This window comes from Monodelphis domestica, chromosome 5 (assembly GCF_027887165.1).
Source record: "Monodelphis domestica isolate mMonDom1 chromosome 5, mMonDom1.pri, whole genome shotgun sequence".
Taxonomy (NCBI): Eukaryota; Metazoa; Chordata; class Mammalia; order Didelphimorphia; family Didelphidae; genus Monodelphis; species Monodelphis domestica.
Window position 1 is genome coordinate 48,968,975 of NC_077231.1, and position 12,265 is coordinate 48,981,239.

General features: G+C 34.1%; 1 protein-coding gene across 3 annotated transcripts in view; it reads left to right on the forward strand.

Moving 5' to 3' along the window:
* Nucleotides 1-4,854, forward strand: part of TBC1D15 (TBC1 domain family member 15) — a 79,627-nt gene extending 74,773 nt beyond the window's left edge. For all 3 annotated transcript variants that reach the window (XM_007503054.3, XM_007503055.3, XM_056798460.1), the window contains 3 exons: nucleotides 447-563; nucleotides 2,687-2,773; nucleotides 3,479-4,854. In XM_007503054.3, the coding sequence (XP_007503116.1) occupies nucleotides 447-563; nucleotides 2,687-2,773; nucleotides 3,479-3,700 (426 nt within the window). In that variant the 3' untranslated portion in view covers nucleotides 3,701-4,854. The remainder of the gene's footprint in view (nucleotides 1-446; nucleotides 564-2,686; nucleotides 2,774-3,478) is intronic.
* The last annotated feature ends 7,411 nt before the right edge of the window (nucleotides 4,855-12,265 follow it).

Below are 12,265 nucleotides of genomic sequence, written 5' to 3' on the forward strand. Positions count from 1 at the left end.
AGAAATAATTAAAAATCAAGAATTTGAGGCATCAGAAGAAATCTTATAAAAATAACCTTAAAGCTTTGGCTTGGTCACACCCACAGGTCTCTTAAACTTTTAAAGAATATTGTTGTTATAGATTAGGCAAAAGAAGTTTGCCAGACTTGACTTTGTAGCATGATTTGAAGTTGCTTTCTTAATTCAGAATACTACATGATATGCAATTTAACATTTTCTGAATTATTCTGAAATTATTTTGAATTCTAACATTCTTAGCTACTTGCTAACAAAGATGCCATCTCATGTCTATATTTCTCTATTAGTGTATGGGGCTACAGAGATATTCTTTTTGTGTTTAGCATTGTGTCTGCTGTAAGGTTATCATTGTCTCTCTAAGAATCAAAATTTTAGAAATGTACCTTAGAAACTTTAGGAAAATTTAAACATTTCTCTTGTTTTTACAGGTAATGTGGACTGAATTACCTTGTCAGAATTTCCATCTCCTTCTTTGCTGTGCTATTCTGGAATCTGAAAAGCAGCAAATCATAGAAAAGCATTATGGTTTTAATGAAATACTTAAGGTATGTGGTATTTTTTTAAGATCAATACAATCTTGAATTTTAGTATTCAGAAGACTTTCTTTTGTTTCATTTTGATAGCATTGACATACAGATAATTTTTGCAATGGTATATAAATACATTTCTTGAACAGCTTCAATTAGTTAAAATTTAGGCCACATTCATTTCCCCAAATTGGGCTTCTACAAAACTGAATGGGGCTGATAATTGAGATCTCATGGTGAGAGAGACTCCCTGGTTTCCCCAGCAGAAACAGTAGGTTTCTCTGTGTTCTCCAATACTGGGTTGGATGCTTTTGCTTCTAGTGCTACAAAGAAAGGAAGACTATCCCTTGCATGTAATGGTCTACATCCTTGCCTAAAGTCCATTAGCAATTAGGATCTAACTTTCCCTTACTTCCGCAAAGCAATAGATGACTACCAGGTGTGGGTGGTGGCAGGGGATCATCAAGAGTTCTCCCCAGGAGTTTACAATTTTGTCCATTGGCTGACTTCTTACTTAGGATTATTGGATTTTAGCTTTGTAAGGGAACTTGGAAATTACCTATTGATAGAGGATCTTGTTGCTGATTCTTGCAGCTGGAGAGGTATCTCCGTGACCTTGGTAATAGAGTGGAGTATTAGGTAGAGGAGGAAAATGATGGGGTGGAGCTCTTGGAGCTATGGGGCTTTGGAGCTTTGCAAGAAGTTGCTGTGTTACCCTTTTTCTCCTTGCTGCTGGTATCTGCAGACCACCAGACTTCTTTTCCTCCTTTTTCAAGGAATCTCTTAGTCTCTACCTAAATTTTTGTGAGCTCTTAATATTCATATAGATGTCTTCTCCAGCACTCTGTCTTCCTCCTTCAACAATCCCAACACCCATGTCCTACACTTTTATTCTTTCTCAGTCATTCCCAGAAGTAACAACTGAAAGTTGGCTTTTAAAGCATAACTCTAACCATATCACTCACTTGCTCAGAAACCTTTCATGGTTTTTCTTTGGCTTGAGGATGATACGTGACATTCTAGAATAAGCTTTAATAGCTTAAAATTGTGTTATGTTTTTTGGAACACCCTGTGTAGAATTTCCTCAGCCTGATAATTAAGATTCTTTTGAATCTATCTTACATCAGCCTCATTTCATACTATTCTCTTTTCTAGTTTAAAAACTTTTATTTCTCTCCTGTCCATACTCCTATCGAAAAGAAAAAACCCTTATATCAAATATGCATAATCAAGCCAAACAGACTCCTACCTTGTCTATGTATAAAAAGTTTAATAGGTTGTATGCTCCACCAAATCAGACCATAGATTAACATTCTCTGACATTCTTCTTTCCACCTTTTTGCATTTCAAATAAATTTGGCCTTTGCCCTCTGGACTCTTTCTTCTGCAGCTTTACCTCTCAGAGTCTGCTAAGGCTTATAGCTTAACTTCTAGCTCTTCCATGAAGTCTTCTGATTAAGTAAATCAGATTTTAAAAATATACTTTTCTGTAAATGTTGTCTCTCTCCAGGGGAATGGAGACTAGAAACTCCTTGACCATTGTGGTTTTCAAAATGGAATCCCTAGAACCTAAGAGATTGAGTTGGACAAAGGAGGTCAAAATTTAAAAAGGAGGTCAAATGATTTAAAAAGGGCAATAAAAGTGGCCTATTTTTATGTCATTTGGAAGTTTTGAACTTCATGGGAAGTAATTACTGTTTAATGTTTACCTAAATATTTTTTCATTTCAAAAAGATTTTAAGAGATTAGCCTGTATTTTAATCAATGAAGTAGCTCTAGACTCTAGGTGAGAGAATGCAACAAGTATGTACTAATTCTTATTTTTTCTTGGATAATCGAAGAAAAAATTATATTTAACAAAGAGTATGTTCTAAACTTAAAGGAGAGCAGCTTTATTTTCTTACAGTTTGCACATGGTACAGTATAATTACTAAACTTATTCCATAAAATTAAATGCTATTCTTTAAAATAAAAAGTTTAATCAGTTTGATGGAAGGAGTATTGGATTTTTGGGGGGAATAATATGAATGCTTGGAATGTAAAAATCTTATCACCAATGAAATATGATAAAATTATTTTCATGGTAACATATTACAATGTATGATTTCTGAGTGTAATTTTATTTTATAAATGCATTTTAGCATATCAATGAACTGTCCATGAAAATTGATGTGGAAGATATCCTATGCAAAGCAGAAGCAATTTCTATACAGATGGCCAAATGCAAGGTATGCCATAATAATTTTAAGAATTGGAGGAATTTGAGATGCGTAGCTAAAGGAATTATTCTTTAGTTGAGGCAAAATAAATAATAAGAGTTTTAGGAATGCCAAAGAAAGCACTGGCTGGTTTTTTGGCAACTACTATGGATTATCTCTTTTAATTTAAAACGTTTGCCAGTTTGGAAATATTAAGACAATGTAGCAGATATTACTGAAGACATTTTAGAGGACTCAAGAAGCTACAAAATTGAACTAAACCATGATATATTATCCAATTGAATTAGTAAATGCAAAATAGGACATTTTATTAAGCTTGCAGTAGTGAGAAATAGAGATGATCAGAAATAATTAAATGAATAGTATTTTGGTTCTCCTATTAAGTTTTACTAATTGGACTTTTAATCCATTTTACAAAGTAAATTACTTTTTTTCCTTGTAAAACAAAATTAATGCTCAGTAGGTTTTGTTTAAATCAAATCATTATTCTGCATTCTGTTTTTGTCTCATGAATTTCTTATGAGAATTTTGAATTCTTGCTTTGTCATACTTTATTTTTTTAAGGATCTAAACACCAGTTTTAATAGGTAAATAAAGCAGCCTGTTTAAGTAGTTTTGAGTGAAATGTGCTTTTAAGTCTGACAACAAAATTTACATGATTTTTTTCTTCTCCCAAATGACTCTTATCTTTTATTACTTTTTTTTCCTACCTAGGAATTGCCACAAGCAGTTTGTGAAATTTTGGGACTCCATAACAGTGAAGTCACAACACCAGATTCAGATACTGGTGAAGATGAAAATGTTGGTGTGATTAGTTGTTCTACACCTGCATTTCAGAATAACTCCTTGCCTTTAATTACTGCCAATGGAACCAGAGATGATAACACAAGGCAGTTAGGGGTATCACAAAGTGTCAGCAGGTTAACACCTGCATGATCAGTCTTCTTTACTTAAATTTTTAAGAGACACTTTGCTTCAATTCTTTTTCAAGTACTTGAAAGGTGGATATTTATAATTTGGAGTTGATTATGCTTTAAGGTTTTTGGAAAGAAAGTGTACTGTGATGTTCTTGCATTAAAGCTTTACAAAGATTTAAACTAATTATTTTTGTAGTTACTTCTACCAAATAGCCTTTTCTTTTCAATAACATTCCTTAATATTTTTATAGCCAAGTGCATTTTCTTTTCTTGCTGATGAACTGGAATTGCATAATATTTTAAGTGGATGAGCTAGAAATTATGCACTTTGAAAAGCATTCACTTTGTTTACCAGAAGTCTTGGTGGTTTTTGGACTTGATGGAATTAAAATTGGAACCAGCAGCCAAGTTGAAAAGTAGCTTGTTTCCCAGTAGATTTGACCAAAAAAAAGGAAAGAAAAAAAGAAAGATTTGTTTCTTAACTGTTTACAAAAAATACTCTGCCTAAGTATTTGTGCTATTGAATGTAGATTTGAATTGGACATTTTAAAATTCAATTTGATGTCCATTTAATGATTTTCCCATAAGTGGAGGAACAGTATATTTTTACATGTTAACATCTCTTCACTTGTGCATATAAATACTACATATACAAGCAAAATGAGTATTAAAAGGATAGGCATATTTTCATTATTCAGTATAATAAATTTGACTATTGATTTGTATAAACTAATCTGACAAAATTAATACATACCTTCAGTATGAACTCTTTTTTCAAAACTATTTTCTTAACTAAAGATTTATTTCATGAGAATACATTTACTCCTGTTCCTAGTGTAATTTTAAAATTAATAATAATTTACTAATAATGTCTATTCTTTCCTAATAATGCATTAACTGATTAGTAAACTCTTTAAATTTTTATGAAGGACTCCTGGGGGGAGGGGAACCTGAAAATATGTATAAAATTTCAATCAGTAATCACATTTCTCATAATAATGCATTTTTTTTGTATATGACAAAGGTTGTTTTGTTTATACCACACTATGTACTGCATGACTTTTTAAAGTTATGTGGAATTAACATAACTGATTCACTGTATTAATTGTAATTTGTTAACTACTGTACATATTATGAAATAAACCTGAAGTTGATTTAGTGTTTTCAATTAAATCACACTTAAGAGGAAAAGTCTCTTGTTAAGTATGAAAAAAGGGGGGATCCAAGCTGGACCTCAGTTTATCTCATTTTTGTGTGGGCTTGTAACAATCTTTTGAATGAATTGTGGAAGAAAGAAATTCGTTCCCTTAAGACATCAAAATTTCTTGATCACCATTGACTATGAAGGAGATTTATTATCTGGCTCTTCATGGCATTTTATTGAACCTGATATTTACAGTGGAAAAAGAGAAGTTCTTAACATAGCACTGAAATGAGCCAGAAGATAGATTATTTCAGGAAGTTGGGGAAACAGAGTAAACTTTCTTCCCTAGTTGAATAGATGTTGAGAATCATCACAGTAGAACCATTATATTTTAGCTTTTAATATCATATGTGTGTTATCTTTCATCATTTAATAATGAATAAGCCTATTCAGAGAAAAAGCAAACTGATCTAAAGCTCAACATCTCCAGTTTTTCATTTCCTGTTATCCAGGAAATTACTAGGACATCATGATGCCCTTCTTGTTCTTCCTGCCTGAATGCTGGCTTTGGAAAAAAGGGTCAGGGGGTAGTTTTTCTATGCAATTTACTATCTACTTTGATTTTTATTCTTTTATACGGTTTGTAAATTGAATTGCTGTAAAAGTAATGACACTTTAAAAAAAATATGAACTTTTTTGTTTAAAACACATTTTAACCAAATATTCTGTCTTTTTTCATACAAAAATGTCATTAAAGGTATTTTATAGGCTCTGACCAAGACTGCATCAATGCAGCAAGAGGTAAAGAAGTAAACATTTTCACACTGTTACTGCCTTGACAAAGCAAAAACTGGGTGGATTCTAACTCTAAGTTATCTTTACGAATGGTCAGTATTTTCAGTTTTCACCTAACAGTGAGATGTTTTGGTACATGTTTGAGAGGATCTGAATGGCAAAATGAAAAGAATCTTGGTTTAGAAATTAGAAACTCTAGCTTCTAGTTCAGTCCTGACCCTTTTACCAGCTTTGGGCTTTTTGTTGGTCTGGTCCCCTACATCTTTCTCATCAGGAAATATGAATAACTTTTTTTTATCTCACCTGGTTATTGTGACATTCAAATGTGAAAGCACGTTGAAAACCTCAAAGCACCGATTAGAAGTTATTGTCAATCGAATCAATTAAAGACAGGGCTTGTTGTATTATGAAATAGTCTCCCCAAAGGGCTACCATAATTAAGCTCAAGTTCTTAAGAGAAACAATACTAGAAAGAGAGCTCAAGTAGGCTGTTCTACTCATGGAACTGTATCTAGTACAGGTGATTTCTGCTTTTAAATGTCTAAGAATATCTGAGTGGTTAGAAAGTTTTACTTCTAGTAGTTTTAATAATTTAATAATTGTTATGTATTTAATATCTTAAATTTTTTCACTTTTAAGAGCAAACATCTTAGGGGACTTCCCTTAGGGACATGACACATTTTCCCCATTTTAAATGACCCTTACAACATGGTTTGAAGACAAACAATATAAAAATGTGCTGCAGTGATCACAAATGGCAAAAATCAAAGGTAATAAAACTTTTCAGAACTGTTAGCTACCAAAACCTTGACCAGCATTTTAGAAAAGATGATCTCTGATAAACTTGACATTTTCAGTGTTTTGTAAACAATGAAACCTCAGGACATAACTATAAAGTGCACTTAGAATTATAGGGAGATGACAATTATTGCAAACTCCCTGTAACCTTACAAAGGACAATAGTATCTTCAAGCTGTTGAAACTAAACAAAAAAAAATGCTAAACAATTTTTTTTTCTGATCAACTACAAGTTAGCCTGCTAGTTTCCTTGTATGATTTGGCTACTCATAGAGTCAATAAACATTTATTAAATAACTTCCAGGCACTTGAATACAAAAAGGGGTGAAAGACAATCCGTAAGTAAGAAAACTGAAGTAAATGATTTGATCAACTAGTTTATCCATTCCAGATAACTTGGGATATTTTACCTCCCTTTTTTCATTTGTTATGCTCAGGAAAACAAAGTATGACAAGAGTGTTCTATAATATTCCAGTTAGTTATGTTGAATGAGTAATTTTTTAAGATGAAAAATTAGTGTGGTATGACTAGAATGCTTTTAAAATTGCTTAGGTCTTGTTTTGTAATAGAAATCTGATTTGAGAGCTAGGAGCTATCTAGTCAAACTCCCTTATTTTAAAGATTCTAGTAGGTTAATTGATTTGCCCAAGGACACACAGTGACAGATTCTTGAATTTGAACCCAGCTCCTCTGACTTCTAAGTTCAGCCCTCTTTCCATTGGACCATACTGCTTCCCTTTTAACATGACCATCCAATAAAAGATACCCTCATTATTTGAGGGATAAAAAATTAGTGAGCAAATTGGGGTATGTTAGTGTAATTCTGCTGAAACCCACTTGGGTAGTTGGCTATATAGTGTCAGGTTGTTGGGAAAGATATCTTCCCTGGGCATTACTTGTTCACCCTAGGAATGATAAATAGTTCCCTGGTAGCATGGGGAATTTGCAGCACCTTTTAGATTCTTTGATTTTTATATGGAGCATAACAATTTGGATTTGGGATCAAGCCTATTATATCACAGATTTGGGAGGAGAGAGAGATGAGTTAATAAAGCATTTAAGTATGGAGTTTAGGACCTTCTAGACGGCCATCTGTAAACAAGTCAAATGAGGCTTGTGCAGAATTAAGAACCTACATATTTTATAGCAAAAGGCTAATGCAAATATTTAGTTATTAAATACACAAGAGGAAGTTTTAGAAGCACATTTCTTGTTAAGCTAGTGGCTTCATTGTGTGTAAAAAAAGCTGGTGTTAGTGAATAAATTTCAATTTTCAGAATACATTGATATGTTTCTAAAAGTTGGCTTTGAATAAAAACTTTAAATATTTCAGATAACCAAAATTACCATTGAATCAGGTCTGATAGGGGTCATCTTGAGGTCACTCTCTGGGCTAAATAGGACATTTCAGGAGACCTAGTGAGAGGGGCCTCCACAAAATACTGTTTGTGGGTTCAGGGTTTCAAAGTTTTTCAGATGATGCAAACAGGTATAAAATGAGCATATATGATGCTCACAGGAGGCTGAGATGATGGGAAGATGGGTGAAAAGTGGAGGAGCAATGCATCTCTGAAGCCTCTGGTATGAGCTACCCAAGCTATTTGTGCTGGTAAAAAGGAGTTTGTGGGCAATGATTTTGAATGTCACATCCATAACATGCCTAGAACTTGGGATTACTTTTCTGAATGTTTACGTGTGAGGGTTGTGTCCAGATGCTACAATTAGAGCTTCTTCCCTCCTTTCCTTTCCATGGAAGACATTGATTTCTTAATTGAGCACATTTATCTTTTAGCTCTTGGCACTAGTTCCAGAAGTAAGTTTATTAAGGGCAATATTTCTGCTCTTGCCCTTCTTTGGACATTTCAAGATCAAAGATTGCTTCACCTTCCTCTATACTTAAATAAGCAAAACTTTTGAGCAAAGCTTGAACTAGGTCAGTTTGTAAATAATCCACCATGTGGATCAAACTGGTAATAGCAATAAGAAATTTCCATTAATATTTAAGTGGAGAAAACAGTTCATCAAAGGCAACTGATTGGGCAGGGCAAGAAAAAGGTTAAAAAAAGAAAGATAGAAGAGAAAGGTAGAGTAGATAGATTTCCCTTCCAAGCTTTTCAAAATGTTAAAGGATTAAAAATTAGATTAATTGAAGTCCCTGTGAAATAAAGATTTGAATTTACTTTTTATTTGCCTTGATATTTGTAAAATATAATTGTGGATATATACTATTCTGGGCGAAAGGATGAACATGTTCAACAAGAAGTAAGAGAAACTGTTAGGGGCATTTAGGTGGATTGAGATCAATATCTGGAGACAAAGGACCTGGTTTCAAATTTGACCTTAAGACTTTGCAGATGTGTTACCCTAGGCAAGACACCTAACCCCAATTGCTTAGCTCTCATCACTTTTTCTGAAATCATCCTGTTCATCATTCCTTACAGTAAATAAGATTCTATCCAGCATATAGCACTATTTGTTCAGCCACTCCCCAATTGATGGGCAGGCCCTCGATTTACAAGTTTTGCCACCACAAAAGTGCAACTATAAGTATTTTTGTATAAGTAGGTTCTTTCGCCCTTTTATGATCCCTTTGGGATACAGATCTCTTAGAGTAGCAGTTCTCAACCTCTCAATTTGTAGCAATGAGAATCCATAATGCATATCAGGTATTTACATTATGAATCATAACTGTAGCAAAATTACAGTTTTGAAGTAGCCACCAAAATAATTTTTTGGTTTAGGGTCATTGCAACATGAGGAACTGTATTGTGGGGGTCACAGCATTAGAAAGGTTGAGAACCACTGTTTTAGAGAATCAAAGAACCTGCACAGTCTGGGCATAATATCAATTGGCCATAATGGTTGGATCATTTCACAACTCCACCAGCAATGTATTAGTGTCCCAATTTTGCCACATTCCCTCCAATGTTTATCACTTTATTGTTATATTGGCCAGTCTATTAGGTGTCAGAGTTTTTTAAATTTGCATTTCTCTAAGCAAGAGTGATTTAGAACACTTTTTCATATGATTATTGATAGCTTTGATTTCTTCATTTGAAAACTCCTTGTTCATATCTTCTGTCCATTTGTCAATTGGGGAATGATTTTCACTCTTATAAATTTGACTTACTTTTCTCTATATATTTGAGAAATAAGATCTTTATTAGAGAAATTTTCTTTAAACATTTTTTTCCAGTTTGTTGTTTCCCATCTAATCTGGGTTATTTATATATATATATATATATATATATATATATATATATATATATATATATAAAACCCATATATATGTATGTATGTATATGTTTTGTTTGTACAAAAACTTTAAACTTAATATGTGAATTTTATATCTTAAAATAAAGTTAGTATTTAAAAATATAAAAACTATTCTTAGTTCATGAGCCATATAAAAGTAGGTAGTGGGTCAGATTTAGCCATAATTTGTCAACTTTGGAGCAAGATGATATTTATTGTCAGTCCCAGGTAAAAGGTTCTGTGATTCTGTAATTGTTGGTTTCCTGCCTGGCTGTTAGTCCAATTAAAAGGTCATTTCTTTGGTGGTGCATTGGATAGAATGCTAAGGCTACTGTGATCAGAAAGACGAGTCCTAATCTAGCTTCAGACACCTTAGACAGTTTGCTTCAGTTAATCAACTATAAAATGGGGATAATAACAAGCATCTGCCTTGCAGGATTGTTGTGAAGATCAAATGAAATGGCAGTTCTAAGAAAACCACTTGGTACAGAGCCTAGAACATAGTAGATGTTACATAAATGTTTATTCCCCACCTATTCCCCCCCCCCCCCCACAGGATACCTTTCTTTATTTGTTTTTCTATCTTTTTTTCTAAAGAAAGATGCTTTGAACTTTGGTCCCTTTTAGTAAACTGTAATGCAGTCTTAGAAGATGCCACCCCAAGAAGCCAATGTCAAGGGGTAAAATTAGGGGTTATTGACTAAATATATTATACTAGTGGTCACCAGGGATTAATTCAATCCTAATAAAATATTCAAGTCAGTATGGGATTTTTATGGTGGTTTAATTACAATAGAGGGAAGAAATTATGAAGAAGAAGAGAGAAAAGTGTATAAGATTTTTCTGGACTAGCCTAAGCCAAGGGAAGTTCAGAGAACTCAGCCATGAGGCCTCCTCAGAAGATTAAAACTAGCTCAGCTTCCAGCCATGAGGCCTACTCCAAGATGAGGAGCCTCCTGTGAGGATAGTGCTTTAGGAAGTAAAGGAAAGGAGAAATCAGCCTAACCACTCACCCAGGTCACTCAGAGAAGATGCCTCACCTAACCCACGCTACAGAGCTTCTCCAGTCACCTTATTGGCAAGCCGCAACCCTCAAACTGCCAAGATGCCCAGCATGCTACCACAGCCACATGAACCAGAGAGAGACCACGTCTCCGCGAGAGAGGCCGGAGAGAGGAAGTGACGTGTAATATATAGACCGTTCTTTACACCACTTCCTGCATCTCACATGTACCAATGGTAGCTTAAGCTTGACTGTCAGTTGTTTCTTATTTGTCACTTGCTAGCACATGTCTATCATAGGCCATCCTCCTCAACACTTAATCCTTAAGTAGGGGTGTATACATTCCTGGTTGCTAGAATTTTAAAGACTGGTCAGGGTGAATAAAATCTAAAATTCACAACACAATACCAAAACAGTCCTCCAATTAAGTGAAATGGGAAAATAGTCAAACTGGCTGCCTGAATTGTTTGGGTAAGTCACTAGTGGATTGAGTCAGATGGGAATCTCCATTAAGGTTTTATTCTAATGTCTCACTGTGGGGTAGAGTTTACCTTGGGTTTGCTGTAAGACTGGATCAAGACTTGGTACCATCATATCTTTCTTGTGTAAGGTGGGGAGGTGCATAGCCAGGCTGGTTCCAGGGTTATGATTTTTTCAGGCACAGCCTCTGTTGAGGGCCATCTATTAAGTTATAAAGGAGTTGTGATTTATGGGAGTAGACACTGATAAAATCATGAAGTATTGGAGCAGCTGCATTGATGACCTCCATATGGATACAATCATATGCAATCTCTCCTTATTGCATACTGTGCTTTTTGTCTAAACTTCTTCCTGAAGCACTTCTGTCCCAGACATACAGCCCTTATTTTCAATCAAGTCTCCAACCTAATTTGCATAATATTTAAATCTTATTTTTCAGATGACATCAGTGTATTTTTCCTTCATTGAAAAAAAGAAAAAAACCCAATCCCTTCTATCAAATATTCATAGTCAAGCAAAATGGATTCTCCCATTAGCTGTCCTACTCCCCAAACCTCCTCCCCAAAGTTATGTTTCATTTTGCACCCCAATTTCATGGCTTATCTGTCAAGGTGTATAGCATGCTTCAATTTTGAGATGCAACCTAGGATACTGGTCTCAATTTAGCTCCTGATTCACTGTGTGACCCTGAATGAGTCACTTACCCTATTTGTTAGCTGATTCCATTCTCTTCAAGTAGGCTATAAATGTGCTTGGTTGTTGAATCTATTTTTAAAAAATTGGGATGGAGAACCATAAATATTAATGCAATGCCATGTGTAAGATACTGCACTGATTTCTGAAGCAGTTTCTATTTAAATATATATTATTATCTAATAATAACATCTAACATTTATGTAGCACTTATTCTCACTATAATAATAATGGTAGCATGTATTTACCCAATGGCATAATCTTTTCATAAACCCTTCACAGTTTCTTATTTGATTGTCACATAACCCAGTCAGGCAGGTGTTCCTGTTAATCCTATTTAATTTTAATTTTAAATTTATTGTTATTAATAAAAAAAAAAACCTTACCTTCTCTTTTGGAAGAGCGGTAAGGGCTA